The 19,945-nt window shown below is 37.5% G+C and overlaps 1 protein-coding gene across 8 annotated transcripts in view; it reads left to right on the top strand.

Moving 5' to 3' along the window:
* The window catches only part of SLC44A5 (solute carrier family 44 member 5), a 370,848-nt gene that overhangs the window by 313,131 nt on the left and 37,772 nt on the right, over window positions 1–19,945 (top strand). For all 8 annotated transcript variants that reach the window (XM_060626610.2, XM_060626604.2, XM_060626603.2 and 5 more), the window contains 5 exons: window positions 1,563–1,647; window positions 8,176–8,304; window positions 9,137–9,197; window positions 12,222–12,345; window positions 13,758–13,841. In XM_060626610.2, the coding sequence (XP_060482593.1) occupies window positions 1,563–1,647; window positions 8,176–8,304; window positions 9,137–9,197; window positions 12,222–12,345; window positions 13,758–13,841 (483 nt within the window). The remainder of the gene's footprint in view (window positions 1–1,562; window positions 1,648–8,175; window positions 8,305–9,136; window positions 9,198–12,221; window positions 12,346–13,757; window positions 13,842–19,945) is intronic.

The following is a 19,945-nucleotide window of genomic DNA, read 5'->3' on the forward strand; positions in this document are numbered from 1 at the left end:
CTCTTGATGGCAGATGAGGTATCACCAGGGAGGTGCAAGCCCATTTACTTGATTCCATATCCTCCTGTAATAGGCTGCTTCAATGCTGCCCCCATTGGGTTTTTTTTTTAACCCTCTTGTGGTCTCGTTGGGTCTCATTTCTCATTCCCAAAATGGGCACAGAAGACTGATGAATAAGTCTGCCACAGAAGAGGTATACAGTTGGAAAATGACATGCTGATCTGCTCTTCCTACAGGTACCCTCAGTCTTTATGAGTGATTCTCAGAGCCCTCTGTAATTTGGAATTGGGAAAAAAACAATTCACAACTTCAATGAGGAGGAGATGGAAAATCCTCTAAATTGTGATCATTGTCTTACCAATACAACTATCTCTAGTCTACTTCCCTACCCCCACCTTTTTGCTTACATAGACCAGGGCAGGAAGACTGTAGAAGTGATGCAGGAGTCTAGCCAGAAATTTTTGTGGAGAGCTTTCTTTATTCTTACCTTTGGGTCCTATTTGGTGATTCTGAGTCAGTAGGAAAAGTATTACTCAACACTCTTTTATACATTTTCTGCTATGCATGTAGTCACATTAATTAATTAATTGGGGACTTGACAAGGTGTTGGGGACATTGAATGTTTAGGGCTGTGTTCTCTCAAGGTATGGCTTATAGACCACCTGTGTCTGAATCTGCTGGTGAGAAAAAGGAAAAAAATGTGAATTCCTAGGCCTCTTATGCTAATATTTGGGCTCTCAAAGGTAGAGAAGGGGTCAGGAATCACAATTTTCAACAAACACTCCCAAGATTTAGAGATACATACTAAAGTTGGACAACCACTTGTCATGAGTCCACAATATATTATTTTATCTCCTTTCAACACTTCTGTGAAGTAGGTAGGGCTGGGATTATCCTAATTATACAGATGAAATTGAGATTCAAAAGAGAACCATGAGTTGCCAAATGGCAGAGTAACCTGCTTCCTAAAATTAATGTATTGTGAATTTATCCATTAAACATTTTCTTCAACATTATTTTCTTTTTTTCTTTTTTTTTAAAGTTTATTTATTTATTTTGAAGCGGGGAAACATGCAAGCCAGGGAGGAGGGGAGAGGGAGGGAAAGGGGAGGAGAGGGGGGAGAGGGGGGAGAGGGAGGGAGAGGGAGGGAGAGGGGGAGAGAGGATCCCAAGCAGGCTCAGAGCCTGACACAGGGCTTGAAACCATGAACTGTAAGATCATGACTTGAGCCAAAATCAAGATTTGGCTTGACTGACTGAGCCACCCAGGCACCCCTCAACTTTATGTTCAATGACAATGAAATCTCCTTTGTGTATGTAGAATTCTTTATTTAATCAATCTGCTATTAATGCACAGTTTGATTATTTTAACTTTTTACTATTACAAAAAGGAGCTTTAAATGTTAGGCAGTTTAAAGGGGAGTTGGGAACTATATTGTAGCTGCCTAGAGAAAATGAAGCCAATTTTTAAAGGTCATTATATTAAAAGTATTTAGGATCTGAAATGATATGGCACATTCCACAGTCACTAAAACGATTATTTTATGTTGTTTTCTTAACAGGAACAAGACCATATTGTTTTACTTTAACTTATTAAGCTGTACCAGTCCCTCCGTGGTGATAAACCTACAGTGCCCTACCACACAGGTAAGACAAAAAATACCTTGAATGTTAGAAATTCCACCTGAATTCCGTTTGAATTCTGTGTGTGTGTGGTTAATTATGAATTTATGGAAGGTGGGAAGACCTAAGCATGAGCTTGTGTTTACTCATATAAAATCAAAATGTAGCATCGCTAAGGAACCTCTTTGATTTTGTCCAACCACCTACCCCCAGAAGTGGTATTTTTTTCCAGACCAGTATTAGGAAGAGAAAAGCTAGCTACTATAACTAATAAACTCAAGTTTTTCAGTGACTTAACACAATAAAGTTTATTGTTGATCATATAACAGTTTAAGGCTAGTGTTTATGGTCAGTAGGCAACTCTTCTCTAGGCTTCTTTCATCTGGTGGCTCTGTCTTAAGTCCTTCTCATCATCTGTATCCACCTGCCAGAAGGAAATAGAAGATGAATAAAGCATCTCTGCTCTTAAAAGCCTTGGATTAGAAGTGTCACATATTGAAATTCTACTCATACAACATATATATTAGTTTTATATGTTCACACATGCATGCAAGAAAGAAGGACTAAAGTAATGCAGTTAGGGGGTGAGGCACAGACTTCAGTGGGCATTTAGTTGTGTCTTCCATAGTCTGTCCATCTGTCCTCCAGAATACCTTTCTTCTTTCCAAGGGAGACAACCCAGTGTCCCATGTAGTACTGTCTTTAACCCAAAGTTCAGGATCTATGGGTGATACATTGTCTATCAGGTCTTTCCACTAAATGAACAATGGGGAATGGGACTAGGATAATTAGAATACAAACTCCCATTCAGAAAGGGAAGGGTGATAAACACATAGTGGTCTGTAGTGCATGGCACTGGAGAATGGTGCTTTATTTGACCTGGATTATATTTTCCATTTCATCCTATAAGTCCTTTACTCAACCAACTGTGGGGTTATTTCCTATCTGCTAGCTTCAGACCACATCACTACTGAGCATTGGAGATATCTGCTGGGGGGGGGGGGATGCATAGAGCTCTAAAGCTCCCTTCATGTTGTGTAAATTCAGCAACTCAAAGATTATTTTAATATCTTTGAGGTTAGCTCATGAATTCTGTAGCAGCACAACTGCCTCAAAAACATAATAGGCTTTTAACCTATTTGCTGCTGCTTTGCTCCATGTGCCAGTAAACCATTGCCAAAGATCTTCCCTGATCTAGTTAGTAAATCTGTTTGCTTTCTTTCTTCCTCATGTCTCTCTCAGACTTTTGATCTCTTATTTACCACTGAGACTAAAGCCAACTTGAGATATTGACATCTTAGTTCTGTGACTACCTCTACAACAAGACTTGGTTTTCTACCATAGCCACCCACTCCCAAGGCCAAATCCTTGACCATGTCAGTACCAGTACTTGCCACTGTTGTTAATATCAATTTCAGACATCCTCTCACATTCCAACTCCCATAATTGTAACTCACCAGGACCTACAAATCCCTAATGCTAACCTCTTCACAGCATCCCTCAGTTCCCTCATGTTTGCATTTCTTTCTTTGTCTGACTTAGATTTCAAGGTCCCTCTTTAAATTCACTCCCTTATAAAAACCCTCAATTTCTATGCCCTCCTCCCACTTAGCTGTTCTTTCCTGGCAGAACTTCATCCCTACCTAAATGTGTCTCTCTGCCTATTATCCTATGCCTGAACTCAGGCAGCTGTGAGTTCTTGGAGAAAATACACATAACTGTCCTTTAGACTCAGAACTACTAACCTCAGTGTCCCTCAGTGCTGTCTCACAACCACACTACAGACCCCTTATCTGTTTTCTAGTCTTCTCTTCTAGAAAACATTTCCATACCTTCTCTTCTTACCTCCAACACCTAAGAACTCCTTCCCAATCTCCTTGTCAGCCTCCGACTTTGCTTCCTACTTCACTGAAAAAGTACAGGCATTCAGAAGACAACTTTTAAAAGCTCCTGCAGTAACATCCTCTTGCCTATCAAGTGTCATTTATGTTCATATATTTGTTCTGCTTTTCTTTGTCTCACTGTGTATGAACTGCCTGCCCTCCTAAAGTCAGCCTATCCATTTATGCATTATATCTCACCTGCTTTCACATACTAAAGCACATCATTGCAGAAATTTTGTGGGTTTTTTTTTATTACCATTGTTCCTTCTCTACTAAATCATCTCCTTGATCCCACACCCCCTTCCAGATACTGCTCCATATCTCTGTACCTCTTTTTTGCAAGTCTTCAAAAGAGTAGTCTATATTCAGTGTGTCTAAATCCTCTCTTCTCATTCTCATTCAGGCTTTTACTCCTGCTCTAATTGCCTCCAAATGATACCATTGACCTCCATATTATTAAACTAATGGCTAATTCTCATTCCACATGCATTTGATCGAACAGCATTGTTTATTCAAGCCCTCCTCCTTCAAACATTTTCCTGACTTGGCTTCCAGGGCACATTATTCTTCTTTGTTTCCTCCCAACTCTCTGGCTATTCCTTGTTAGTCTCCTTTGCTGGTTTTTATTCATCTTTCCAACATCGTATAAACATTGGGGTTTCTCCTATCACTAAACTTGGCCATTTTGAAAATCTACATTTACTCCCTTGGTGATCTCATTCACCAATTCTTTGTTTTTAACATCATCTGCATGCTGCCCTCGCTAGTTTACATGTCCAGAAAAGTCTGCTCTCTGAACTCCTGATCCTGATATGCAATCACCTGTGCAATGTCTCTACATGGATATTTAGTTGACATCTCAAATTTAATATGTCCAAACTCAATTCCTAATCTCTGACTTCATCCTTAAATCTTTTCTCCAATCCCAACAATCGTCGCTGTTTCAGTTAAGGCCACCTCCAAATACCATGGTATCATCCTTGATTTTCTCTTTTCCTCTTACACTCATGTGTGAACAGTCAGCTAATTCTTCTGGTCTCCATTCAAAATATACCCTGGACCAAACTACTTTTTACTATCTCTTCCTTTTTTCAAAGAACTATTATCTCTTTAGATTAGTGCTATGACCTCCTGACTGGTCTCTCTGCCTCTATCCTTACCCCACTTTCAACCCCTTACAGTGTCTTTTCTACCCAGAAGCCAATGTGATCCTATTAAATATCTCACATTTATATCTCTCCTTTGTTCAGTCCTCATCCCCATAGCTTCTCAAGTTACTGAGATTAACAGCAAAGTCTTAACAATGGCCTTACAGGACCCTTCACTCTCTGTCCAACTCTTGTCTACATATGCTGTTACTATCCCTCTGCTCACTACACTCGGGTCATACAGCTAGTATGTTGTCTCTGAAGGATCCAGGAATGCTCCTGCCTTAGAGCCTTAGACTTTGCTGTTCTCCCTGCCTAGAGTACTCTTTCTCCAAATGACTATGGCTTGGTCACTATTCTTCAAGACTCACATGTTACTTTTTTAGCAAGGCTTTCCTTGACTACCCATTTATTTATTTTTAGTTTATTTATTCATTTTGAGAAAGACAAAACATGAGCAGGGGAGGGGCATAGAGGGAGAGAGAGAATCCCAATAAGGTTCTGTGCTGTCAGTGCAGAGCCTGAAATGGGACTTGATCTTATGAACCATGAGATTATGACCTTAGCTGAAATCAAAAGTCCAAGAGTCAGACACTTAAACTGGCTGAGCCACCCAGGTGCCCCCTTGAGTTCCCATTTAAAACTGGAATCCCACTCAACTGCTTTTTATCCCCTAACTTCCTTTGTGGCTTTATTTGTCTCCATAGCACTTATCATTTTATAACAAACAATTTTACTTATTTGTTGTTATCATCTTCCCTCTACTAGAAGGTAAACAGCTTAAGGGCAAGTATTTTTATATTTTGTTCACTACTGTGTCCCCAGTGCCTAGAACAGGCTCAGAGTAGGTGATCAATAAGTATTTGTTGAAGCAATAAATGAATGAATTAGTTAATATCTTTCTACTCCCAGTCTAGGAAATTTTCTATTATACACATCCATCATTTCCATGAGGAAACATACATACAAAAATATCCTATACATTATGCTTTTTTATGTACTCATGTATGTATGTTATTTATATTTAAGTACACTATAAATTATTTACTAGATCATGCTTTTTTCATAGTAAATGCAGTGCTTTAACCATCAGTATAACTCTCTTCTACTCACAAAATTCTTATTTGCATTAGAATATTAAACCTATATGAATTGAAGATATAAAAATAATGATGAAGAACTACATTTAAAGTGCCTCTTTGTGATTACCCAAAGAATCAGAATTGAGTCAGGATATATTTTAGCTGCCAATAATGGAGACTTGCTTTTAGTCTGCCAGACATTAGTGTATCTACTGACCCAAGCCATATTTTTATGCATTATGTTTTTTGTTAACTGCCAGCATGGTCCAGACATGTTTTGCAAGCATTTAAAGGACAGACTATGATCAATTAGGATACCCGACCTCAATGTGACCTTCATTTTTAGCTAATTATATGTTGATTGCTACTAATCAGCACCCTATTTGAAGTGAAAAAATTGGTCTGATAGATTGGGAGAGTAAAAAGCAGTAACTGTATTGTTTTTTAACAGCTCATTTGTGTCTGGGATGAAATTTGATGTGATTCTCTTTAACAAACTACATTTTGCCATTTTAATTATTTTCTTGTATATGTTGCATACACAGCATTTTTAATATGTAGTGTACATTGTATGTATGTATACTACATAATACAGAACTCATCATGGTCCCAACTCAGTAATTCCTACTGTCATTTAGGCCTGTGAAAGCATTAGTACTTTCAGTGTTCATTTTAAAAATCCATTTAAATGTACCCAATGGGGGAACTAGTGAAGTTACCTTTCAAAGTCCTATAATTGTCAAAGTCTAAATGTCTGTAAAGTATCTCCCAATTTGTTAACAGTTTGTTCAGCTCAGCTCCGATCAGAATGAAATTTTGACATTTGCATTGATAATAAGCTTAGCCTTCTTCTAAAAGATATGAGCATGCTGGATGCTTTGAACGTCCCTAAACAGTTCTTCGCCTTTTGTAGAAAGATACCTGTGAAACTTCAGTATTTCATCTAGAACTGTGTGAGTGTGTGTATGAGAGAGACAGAGAGCCTATGTATGTGTGAGAAACTGACAAAATGCATACAGAGACATGAATGTAGAGACAGGTTGTTTGCCTTGTCAGAACTTCCAGAAGAAATTTAGACTGCTGCTACTACAAAACATTATTAACTGTGGGGTTTGAGGTATCCACTTAGTTATTCACCTCCTACCTTAGCTGTGGGCCTGACACCAAAAATTTTTTGTAGACACTAGAAACATGACCCAGAAGATAGGAAAGAGGTGTCAGCTCAGTGGCAGTGGATTGAGCTAGAATCTGGCCAGTCAGGTTACCAAAGCACAGCAGGGAGATGGAGCAAGTCAGAGCTGAGAAGGCTTTCATAAGGAGCAACTGGAGATGGAGGAGAGAACGAGGACTGCAACTTTCATGGTTAATAGGATCGTTGTTTTTTGTTTTTGTTTTTGTTTTTTGTTTGTTTTAACTACAAGCAAAAACAAAGTCAACAGACTGCATCTTCTTGGATTCTGCTTTCTCTCTGGAGTTTCTAATTGGATTTCAGTCATTCCACATCGGCTCTGTGGACTGCTAGCACAGTGATCTGGTTTGGCATTAATAGGCCCCCTAACTAAGTTCATTAATGTAAAATGATTGCATTGGTAACCTCTCTGTCCACATTTGACAGAGTGTTGGTTAAATGACTATGATAATGATTGCCTGCCACATAGCCCTAATTTTGTTAGTTTCTTATGGTAATAAATACTCATATTTTGAGAACTGTTGTTGATTATTCACTGTCACTGATAGTAATTAGTGGAATAAGTTATCAATATCTGGAGCATTTTTAATCATTATTTTATCTATATGTAGGAAAGGAAGCAAGATTCTAACCCTGAAAATGCATAAGCTACATAGGCAAAATTAATCTTGCATTATACTCTTATCTACTAACTGAGAGACTAATAAGAAAATATTTGTTAAAAGTCCATCACTGTCTTGTGGTAGTGGTGACATTAATCTACACATGATAAAATTGCATAGAACTGTATGCTCACACACACACACACACACACACACACACACACGAGCGTGCGTAAAACTGGTGAAATCTAAAGATTAGTGGATGTAACAATATCAATTTCCTGGTTGTGATATTGCTCTATAATTGTGCAAGTTACTACCATTGGGTGAAACTGGGTGAAAGATATGTGGAATATATTATTTTTCACAGCTGCAAGTAGATCTATAATTATCTCAAAATCAGAAGTTAAAAACAGTTCCATCATTGTACAACATCTGATTTGTTTAACACAGATCATTACTAAAGGGCAAGGAGTAGAGAGTGATAACTAGTGCATGACATTTTATTTTTTACATAAATTAGAAAATTGATTTAAGTTTCTAAGTTTCTTTATAGTGGTGAATAACTTAGAAATCTAACCTTATGGATATTTCCTTGATTTGCTTAACTCAATTCAGTTCCCACCACTGTGTTCCTTTTCTTCATAGATCTGTGTCTCCAAGTGCCCAGAAAAATTTTTAACCTACATGGAAATACAATTTACGTACAGAACAAACAAAAACTATTGGACGTACTACAGCCAGTTCTGCAAGTCCACTTTTGTTAAGCCTGCAAAGGTATGTGGGTTTAAGCTTAAAGCTAGAGAAGAATTTAACTTTTGTTTGTATCTCAAGTGTAACATGAGCATTTGTAATGGACAAGCTCCCAAATCTTCTAAGAAATGCTTAGGTACGGTTCCATTAAAACACAAATGCACATGTACATACAAACATACATATACCATTTATAGTATATCATTTTGTAGATTTGGGGTGTTAGGAAAGACTCGTTAAGTCTGGTAAGTTAGCTTTATTCCCCGAAACCAACAAATTCTCTACTTGAATGAAGTGTATGCTGTGAAGATCTAGGAGTTAATGTCATTTCATTTTATTAACGTCACCATTTCATTAATGTGGTGATGAAGATCCATGGCTACTTAGTAACAAGTAGCATTTTACTTTCAAACCCAATTTGATAATTATTCATTAAAAAGAACCCTCAAACCTTATCTAGATTTGAGACTTATAAAGGAATTCTAAAGCCTTATTATGTTAAATGGTATTAATGGCTTCTTAATTAGAGAAGATACTGTTTTTCCAGAAACAAAATCCAAGACTTAGAGATTCAGAATGTGACTAAGACATAGATACATGCTTTCAAAGATGTGCCTTGGTTTCAGTGGGTCTGGTTTTATTATTGATTTGAATTACAGTTAGGAAATTTAAGAGTGTTTGTCAAAAAAAAGTATGGGTGTGTGACAATCCTAAAATCCCTCTTATTAGGAGAGTAGTTTGGAATAATGAGATAATTATGGAGTTAAATTTTTAAAGGACACAGTTTTTATACTGAAAATAAAAGTTGTCATTACACAGCCTTTGAAATGCTAACATACTCTCCCTTCCATTTTAGACTCTCACACAAGTTTTACTGGATGATGATTGTCCAATAGCGATTTTTCCAAGTAAACCATGTAAGTGGTTTTTACTTAACTTTGAACTCATAATCTACCAGACAGTTATTTAATCCAGTTCCCTTATTTCACTATTGAAACCAAGAATAGTTGTATGACTGGCTTAGTGTCCCAGAGTTAATTAGGAAGAAGCCAAAGCTAAAGCCCATTGTCACTCCAGCCAGGGATATTTCCATTGGAGCTCTGTTAGTTTTGGGGTTTTGCTATGTCAACATACACAAAAAAAGATTGAAGATTGATTTTAAAAGCCTAATAAGATTGATTATTTGGTGCTCTGTGAGCACATGTAAGCACACAAGGATGTAATCTTGTACACTCGTGCCTGAAATCAGCCTAAGAATTTGTTCAGAAGTTGCCTCAGGAGTGAAAGTGGGACATACACTTGTCATATAATTTGAAATTTAAAATGTTTATGTATCTCCTAAATGAATCAATATTATGTTTTTAAGATTTATAAATTTTATTTAAAGTTTATATAAAATTTATGTAACTTTTTTAAAAAATGAAATAATCACTAATTTTCATTTCTAACAAATATAATCCTAACTACAAAGAAGAATATTTTTACATAAAGATGTCCGGCACAATGTTATCTGGAAGAAACAAAAATAAAAAAAAAAAGAATAAAACACTCTGATATCCAAGAACAAGAATGTACTTAAATAAATTATGATGTATTCATTAAATGGAATATTTCAGAATTATTAAATATAAGTGTTGTATGTATACTATAATGTTAAATAAAATTTTATATGCATTATAATGACAAACATATATAATTAAAATAAACAACAACAACAAAAAACTATTCAAAGAAAAAGATCACAAAGAAATATGCCAAAATAGTAAGTGTTTTGGAGGTGGCAAAACTATGGGCATTCCTCTCTTCTTTCTTCTTTTTTTCTATTGAAGTACAAAGGTATCCTTTTCTATTGGAGTAGAAAGTCAGGTGCCATCGAAGTAGCTACCATCAAACACAATGTCTTACATGCCCCCCCATCCCTTTTCTTTGGGTCATTGAGGACTCTGAAGCAAGGTCTTGCAAGCAACTACATTTTGCCAGGAAGCCCCTGAGCAACAAGTGTTGGTAGCCAAGAACAATGTTACAAAAAGGTAAAAATGAATCATTAGTCATTGAAGATAAAATGGATATGAAAGTATAAAACATCCCTGCCCTTACAAGTAAAGATTGGTTAAATCACACAATATAAACTATATACTGGGGATTCAAAAATGAATAAAGCATAGTCCCTCACAGTATAGTAAAGGAGACATTATGGTAAACATTTCAATCAACTTGTATTCCCTCAATAGGGGACTAAGTATAGTACTTAATGGAATAGTATGCACCTAGTAAAATTTACTCATTTAAGAGGTTATAAAAGAAAATAAGTAATATTAAAAGAAAGAAACCAGGGAAAGCGCTGAATTTATTTTATGGTTATGACTCTCGAAAAAATTTCAAGTAGAAGAAAAACAGGAAGGAAATACATCTAAAATGTTAATAGAGTTCATTGTGGGTAGTAGGACTATGCCTTGTTTTGTATCTTCCTTCATATTTTCTCTACTTTCCGAATATAAAATGAGCACATTTAGTGATTGAAACTAACTGACTGGATGAAATTGCCCAGAAAAAGGTTAGGGGACTTTGTAGGTAGAAACAGTCATCTTTAAGGAGTGGAGAGGGGAAGAAAATACAGAAAGGCTGAAGGGAGGACAGGAGAGAATCTGGGAATGTAAGCCAAAGGAAGAGCATTTCAAAAGGCAGGAGTTGCCTACCATGTCAAAGACAGAAAAGTTAATTCAATAGCAAATAGTGCTGAGTTCCGTTATATACCAAGCACTGTACTAGATAATGGGTTCAAGCAAGATGAAGACTAAAAGATATGTGGAGGTTTTGGCAATTAGGAGACCATTGGGATCACTGGGAAGCCAGTTTCCTTGTAATGATGGGGGAAGAATGTGATTGGATTGAGAGGGAATAGAGGCAGCTGGTGGAGGCTACTATGTCAAATTTGCCAGGGAAGAACCAGAGAGAGGTGTGGAGGATACTGAAGCAATGGGCCATGTTTTAAATGCTACAGAAGGTGGGTGTGGGTAGACAAGAGATCATTTTAAGACAGAAATGTCAGGAAAGGCTTGGGAAACACCTATTTCTTCTTTCCCTACATCAACTGCTTTAATATTTTCAAGTTTAAACTGCCTGCAAACCCATGCAAATCTGTGATGCTTCTTGTACCAGAAAATATAATAATGATCCATTTCTGATTTCTCTTCCCTCCTCATTTAAAATTGGGGTTTTGAAATATTTTTAGGAATACAGATATGTAAAGAAACAAGGATTCTATTTAATCAAAATAAGTGCATAGAAGATTTAGCAGTGAGGTAACTTCTCAGAAATTGTGGTGACAGTCCACGCTTTGTGTGGGGACCATTTTGATAGCTTTAGAATTTCTATTTCCAGCTCCTCCAAAAACCCTGTGAATGAGAAAGCTGGAAGGGAGACAAATTATTAAGACCTCACAAATAAAAATTCAGTTGTCTTAATAGCCTAAAGTTTGAACTTGTTCTTCTTTCTTAAGGAACTGTTCACGAATCTCCAGTTTTCAAAGTTTCACTCAAGGAATATCTAGAATTTTTTTAATAAGAAAAAGTAAATTTAGTCATACAAGTAAATGAAGCCTTTTTATTAAAATGCTTTTACAATGTTAGATACGTTATCAATATTACTCTTTTAAAACCTGTGCTGTGCATCTTACTTATTGGCTGCTTGATGAATGTACCATGTGCAAAATAATCAACAAGTTTAGAGTGTAGCTTCTGATTGTGATCAAATTTTCTATCTATATCAGTCTTAGAACCATCAAAAGCCCTTCCTGATCATCAAGTAATGGGCGATTACCTATGTTGAGCAATTTATACATTATCCAGCAAAAATTTGATTGTAAAAGAAAGCTTAAGAAAAGGAGAACATCACATAGGAAGACGTAGAAAAGTGATTACCATAATTTTATTTTTTTACAGTTCTCCAGAGATGTTTCCCTGACTTCTCTACTAAAAATGGCACTCTCACAGTAGGAAATAAGACGACATTTGAAGATGGAAGTGGAAAGACAAGAAATGCTATAGAACTCAGGGCAGCTGCAAAGTATGTTTGTTTACATTTTTATTTTTAGTTTGGATGCATTCTGTTATCGTGCACAAGACTAAAGCTTCCATTAGGTTAAATGTTATAAAGGAAGAATTATGTATTATTATGAAATATACATGTCACTGTGGATTGGAGAAATTGGTGTATATTCATTAAGAAAAGCAGGTAAAGGAGAAACCAAAGAGAATTAGAAAGAGGAATGATGTTTTTCAAAATGGTTAAATCTTTCATTATTAACAGGTATAGAAATGAAACCTCAGTAAGCATATTGGAAGTCCTTAACATTATTTGTTGAATCAACACAATAAAAAAAAAACATGCTTTTTAAATCACTATTTAAAAAAATGACTGAAATAATAAAACTGCCAGATGTTGTAAAGGGAAGAGGGTCTTAGGAAAGGCTGTTTCAGAACTATATCAATTTCTACGTACTAACTACAGTGAAGTCAATTTACTGTTTCCCTTGCTGTACGTATCATGATGTTTCAGGTTATTGGGGAATATAATTCCCTGCGTGCATCCATTCACGTGTGTGCACAAACACACAGAGTATCACTGCATAGCTCAGTTGTTGAATTAAAAGTGAAAAATAAAGATATTCCAAAAATATATTTCTGTTCCTTGAAAGACTTCAGTAGTCCAAGTAGAATAGTGTAGGTCCTACATATTTAAAATGTCATAGCAACATGGATGGATTTCACAAATATAAAGCTTTGTGAAAGAAACCACAAAATAATAGTACAAGTACAGTTCCATTGATAGAAAAATTTAAAAATAAGCACAACTAAATTAAATTATACTGTGATGCCTATATAAGTGTTAAGACTAAAATGAAAACTAGGGAATTATTATCATAAAAGTCAGGATTGTGGTTACCTTAGGGGAAGGAGGGGTGTTGTAACTGGGGCACATGGGCAAAGGGGCAACAGGTTGTAGTTAAGTGTGTTCTCTTTGATAACTGATCAAACCAGACACTAATGATTTGTGGACTTTTCTGGATGTGCCCCATGGTACCTTCCTGCTGCACAGCTGTCAGAGGATTAGAAAAGGGAATTAAGGATGATGTTTATTCTTGACTCTATGGATTTTGTAAGTTAAAGGCTAATCTTATTTAAATTCATTTCTTATAGTGAGGTTTCTGCAATATTGAGGACATGTCATATACATTGAAAAGGATCTGTTCACCATTCTTGAATGTCACATTCTCTGTGTGTGTAGCTATAGCCACCTTTGTAGTCTACCAAAATGACATCTCACATATTGTTGTGGCTGGGGAAAGAGTGACTTTTGATAAATGATTTATAAAAATGTTTTGAACAGCAGCTTGCAAAACCCTTTTTATCATAACATGAACATTTCTGTTTAGTGGTGATCAAAAAATAATTGATCTTTTCCTTCTTTGAATTCAGCCGTGTCAATAAAATACTTGATGCAAGGACAATTGGAATGAAAATATTTGAAGACTATGCAACAACTTGGTATTGGATTCTCCTGTAAGTGAAAACATTGGTTTCTTCTCCATCCCCAGCCTGATTTTGTCCTTGTAGAACTCTTTCTTCAAATTTCCCATCCATATTTGTGAATAAAAGGTTGACTCAAATCTTAGTTCCTGCCATTTTCTTTTTCACATAGGATGAAGATTTACCAGTGTTACAAAGGTTATAAGAATGTAAATTTGAACTCTATTCATTAAATTACCAATAAAAGTATAAACATACATATAATATACTTCAAGTCGTGCAGGAACAACATCTGTAGTACATTTACTTCCTATCATATGCTACAGTGGATGTAGTCTTATTTCTCTGGTTCTATTTTCTCATTTATCTTTCCATTGCTCTCCAAAGGATCAATTTTATTTTATTTTTTTTATTTATTTTTTTTTTTTTAATGTTTATTTATTTTTGAGACAGAGAGAGTCAGAGCATGAATGGGGGAGGGGCAGAGAGAGAGGGAGACACAGAATCGGAAGCAGGCTCCAGGCTCTGAGCCATCAGCCCAGAGCCTGACGCGGGGCTCGAACTCACGAACCGTGAGATCGTGACCTGAGCTGAAGTCGGACGCTCAACCGACCGAGCCACCCAGGCGCCCCTCATTTTTATTTTTAAACACATCCTTTGCACGAAATGTTTGTTATTACCATTATCAAAGGTCACTGTAGTTATGCAGAACTGAAAAAAATGTATGAAGGGAGGAAGAGATTAAAAATTTGCAGACATATGATTTGCATTCCTGAAAGGTAAGGGGAAATGCAGTTACTCTACTGAAGCAGGTACATGTGTTTGGTATATTTAAGGCTGTGGTTACTATCTGGCTTTTATGACTTAAAAGCATATATGGTTCCCTCGTGATCAAAAAACAAAGAGAAGGGCGCCTGGTTGGTTCAGTCGGTTAAGCGTCTGACTTGAGCTCAGGTCATGATCTCACAGTTTGTAGTTTCAAGCCCCACATTGGCCTCTGTGTTGACAGCTCATAACCTGGAGCCTACTTCAGATTCTGTGTTTCCCTCTCTCTCTGCCGTCCTCTGCTCACCCTCTGTCTCTCTCTCAAAAATAAATAAACATTAAAAAAATTAAAGAAAAAAAACCAGAAAACTTTTTCAGATAATTATCAGGCCCTTTACAACCTGGTCCAACTAGTTTTCCAGATTCATCTCCACCCATGTTGCTTGGTTAATCCTATATTCTCAACACATCAAATAGCATGTGCATTTCTCAATTTTTGTGTCCTGGGCAACTCCATCTTCTTTAAAATGAGCTTTTGTGTAATTTATGAAGTCTTTCTTGACTTCTTCAGATATAGTTAATTTCTTTTCTTTCTGTGTTCCTCCTACCCACCTATCCACTGTGTGTGTGTTGCACACATGCGTGTACCTACACACACACACACACACACACACACACACACACACACACACACATAGCTATCATCTGTATAGCACCTAGAATTTTGTATGTTATTTACCTGGTTCTTTTTCTCTGATAAACTCTGAACTCTTTACAGTGGTAACTCTAACTCACCTCCATTTTTCTAACTCCTCAGGCAGTTCTTGGAACATAGAAGATGCATAAAAAATGTGGGTTCAAGGAACAGTTCTATAACCACTAGGAAAATAAGAGAGAGAGATTTAACAATATGGTGCTTACTGAAGTCAAAATTGTAATGTGTGTAAAATACTAGTGACTAGTTTGTAGAGCTGTAAAACTAGATAGTGTTTTGAGAGTTTACTCACTTCAATGCTTTGTCTTAAACACAATAATTAGTATCAGTGTTTATCAGTATTTCAGAATATCTCTCCATAGCAGAGAGTATAGTCTATACTTGATAGGAGTTAAACTGGTTCCTCTATTGTCAGACTCAAATATTACTAGATAAGTTACACATTTCTTCTTTATTTTGGGCTTTTCAATTACTATCTGAAAAAAAGTATGCATTATGGCAGACCTTCCTGTTCACCTCATTCCCAACACACAGTGAAACCCTATGTAGACACCACTCACACCACTAGGACCTAAATACTCCCTTTATTTCCAACTCTTTTGCTCTCCGTCTATCTCATAAATATAAAGCCAAAGACTAATGTGCTGGCCCTTAGTTTATGCAGTTAGAATTTTATGAAGGAATTAAAAACAGAGAATAGACAGTTATATTTCATTTTTCTCCCTGATCTTTTTGAATATTTGCCTTGGACTATGTCATAGAATAATCCTTCAAACATATTGAATATTTAAGCATTAAAGTATCTATTATTTAAAATTTTTTTGATATTTATTTTTGAGAGACAGAGCACGAGTAGGGGAGGGTCAGAGAGACAGAGACACAGAATCTGAAGCAGGCTCAAGGCACAGAGCCCAATGTGGGGCTTGAATTCATGGACCGTGAGATCATGACCTGAGCCAAAGTTGGACACTTAACCGACTGAGCCACCAAGGTGCCCCAAGTATCTGTGATTTTAAAAGGGCATGGCTTGTATATAGAAAGAATATGCAAGAATATGACCTGAGAAGTTACTTTGATACAATGCTGTCATCTATCCAGTGACAACAATTATTAAGATTTTTTAAAAGATAATACTTGGAAGATGGTGGCATATGAGGATGCTGGCCTCACCTCATCCTGCTGATCACTTAGATTCCACCCACATCTGCCTAAATAACCCAGAAAACCGCCAGAAGACTAGACGAACGGACTCTCCGGACCCAAGCATAGACAAGAGGCCCACGGAAGAGGGTAGGAAGGGTGGAGAGGCAGTGTGCACCACACGGACTGGCAGGAGGGAGCCAGGACGATGGAGGAGCAACTCTCCCTGCAAGGCAGAGCTCCCAAGTCTGGCTTGCAAAAGGGGAGGGGTTGGACTGCGTGAGTTCTGACAGCCAGTGGGACTTAACATCTGGAATGTTAAAAGTCAACAGCTCTGCTCTCGGAGAGCAGGGAGGGTGAGAGGACACTGGGAGGGAGAGAGAGCCCTGGAAGACAGAGCTCAGCTTGAACAAAGGTGTTGGCAAGCACCATCTGCCTCTCCCACACCCCAGCCAAAATTCCAAAGGGAACCAGTTCCCATCACCGAACTTGCTTGTACCACGCAAATGCCCAATGCTGTGCTTCTGTGGATCCAGGCCTCCCACGGGTCTGCTTCCCTCCCGGTGCTGCAGGACCCCTCCCAGAGGGGACCATCAATGGCAAAGGGAGCTAAGCCTGCCCCTCCCGCCCTGTGCACCTTGCAGATCCACCCTAGCTAATACATCAGATCCCATCGAAGCAGCACCATAAGCCTGGCAGTATGCAATTAGCCCGGACAGGGGCCACACCACTCCACAGTGAGTCCTGCCCCTGGGAGAGGGGAAGATAAGGTACACACCAGTCTGACTATGGCCCCAGCAGTGGGCTGGGGGCAGACATCAGGTCTGACTGCGGCCCCACCCACCAACACAAGTTTCTCTGGAGAGCACAGGGGAAGTGCCCTGCAGTTTGGAGCCACCCCAGGCACTACCCAAAATGACGAAATGGAAGAATTCTCCTCAAAAGAAACTCCAGGAAGTAGCGACAGCCAACGAATTGATCAAAACTGATTTAAGCAATATGATGGAACAAGAATTTAGAATAATAGTCATAAAACTAATCACTGGGCTTGAAAAAAGCATAGAGGACAGCAGAGAATCTATTGCTACAGAGATCAAGGAACTAAAAAATAGTCATGAGGAGTTAAAAAATGATATAAGTGAGGTGCAAAATAAAATGGAGGTGGCTATAGCACGGATGGAAGAGGCAGAGGAGAGAATAGGTGAATTAGAAGATAAAATTATGGAAAAAGAGGAAGCTGAAAAAAGATTAAAAAAATCCAGGTGTATGAGGGGAGAATTAGAGAACTAAGTGATGCAATCAAACAGAACAATATCCGTATCATAGGAATTCCAGAAGAAGAAGAAAGAGAGAAAGGGGCTGAAGGTGTACTTGAACAAATCATAGCTGAAAACTTCCCTTATCTGGGGAAGGAAAAACGCATTGAAATGCAAGAGGCACAGAGAACTCCATTCAGATGTAACTTGAATCCATCTTCTGCACGACATATCATAGTGAAACTGGCAAATTACAAGGATAAAGGGAAAATTGTGAAGCAGCTAGAGATAAACAGGCTCTAAATTACAAAGGTAGACCCATAAGAGTAGTGGCAGACCTATATACTGAAACTTGGCAGGCCAGAAAGGAATGGCAGGAAATCTTCAATGTGATGAACAAAAAAAATATGCAGCCGAGAGTCCTTTATCCAGCAAGTCTGTCATTCTGAATAGAAAGAGAGATAAAGGTTTTCCCAAACAAACAAAAACTGAAGGAATTCATCACCACTAAACTAGCCCTACAAGAGATCCTAAGGGGAACTCTGTGAGTCAAATGTTGCAAGGACCACAAAGTAGCAGAGACAGCACTACAAGCATGAAACCTAGAGACATCACAATGACTCTAAACCCATATCTTTCCATAATAACACTGAATGTAAATGGACTAAATGCTCCAACCAAAAGACATAGGCTATCAGAATGGATAAAAAAAACAAGACCCATCTATTTGTTGTCTACAAGAGACTCATTTTGGACCTGAGGACACCTTCAGATTGAAAGTGAGGGGATGGAGAACTATCTATCATGCTACTGGAAGTCAAAAGAAAGCTGGAGTAGCCATACTTATATCAGACAAACTAGACTTTAAATGAAAGGTTGTAACAAGAGATGAAGAAGGGCATGATATAATAATTACAGGGTCTATCCATCAGGAAGAAATAACAATTATAAATGTCTATGCGCCAAATATGGGAGCCCCCAAATATATAAAACAATTAATCACAAACATAAGCAGCCTTATTGATAAGAATGTGATAATTGCAGGGGACTTTAATACTCCACTTACAATGGGTAGATCATCTAGACACAGGATCAATAAAGAAATAAGGGCCCTGAATGATACATTGGATCAGATGGACTTGACAGATATATTTTGAACTCTGCATTCCAAAGCAACAGAATATACTTTTTTGAAACTTGAAATCAACCACAGGAAAAAGTCTGGAAAACCTCCAAAAGCATGGAAGTTAAAGAACACCCTACTAAAGAATGAATGGGTCAACCAGGCAATTATAGAAAAATTTTAAAAATATGCAAACAAATGAAAATGAATATAGAACATTCCAAATGCTTTGGATGCAGCAAAGGCAGTCCTGAGAGGAAAATACATTGCAATCCAGGCCTATCTCAAGAAACAAGAAAAATCCAAAATATGAAACCTAATAGCATACCTAAAGGAAAGAGAAGCAGAACAGCAAAGACACCCTCAACCCAGCAGAAGAGAAATAATAAAGATCACAGCAGAAAACAATATAGAATCTAAAAAAAAAAACAGTAGAGCAGATCAATGAAACCAAGAGTTGGTTTTTTGAAAAAATAAACAAAATTGATAAATCTCTAGCCAGGCTTCTAAAAAAGAAAAGGGAGAGGACCGAAATAGATAAAATCATGAATGAAAATGGAATTATTACAACCAGTCTCTCAGAAATACAAACAATTATCAGGGAATACTATGAAAAATTATATGCCAACAAACTGGACAACCTGGAAGAAATGGACAGATTCCTAAGCACCCACACATCTCAAACCAAATCTCAAACAGGAAGAAATAGAAAATTTGAACAGACCCATAACCAGCGAAGAAACTGAATCAGTTATCAAAAACCTCCCAACAGGGGCGCCTGGGTGGCTCAGTCGGTTAAGCATCCGACTGCAGCTCAGGTCATGATCTCACAGTCCATGAGTTCGAGCCCCGCGTCAGGCTCTGTGCTGACAGCTCGGAGCCTGGAGCCTGTTTCGGATTCTGTGTCTCCCTCTCTCTCTCTGCCCCTCCCCTACTCATGCTCTGTCTCATGCTGTGTGTCTCAAAAATAAATAAAAACATTAAAAAAAAAAACCTCCCAACAAATAAGAGTCCATGACCAGATGGCTTCCCTGGGGAATTCTACCAGACATTTAAAGCAGAGATAATACTTATCCTTCTCAAGCTGTTCCACAAAATAGAAAGGGAAGGAAAACTTCCAGACTCATTCTATGAAGCC

The sequence above is a fragment of the Panthera onca genome, chromosome C1 (assembly GCF_046562875.1).
Source record: "Panthera onca isolate mPanOnc1 chromosome C1, mPanOnc1 haplotype 2, whole genome shotgun sequence".
In the NCBI taxonomy this organism is placed as follows: Eukaryota; Metazoa; Chordata; class Mammalia; order Carnivora; family Felidae; genus Panthera; species Panthera onca.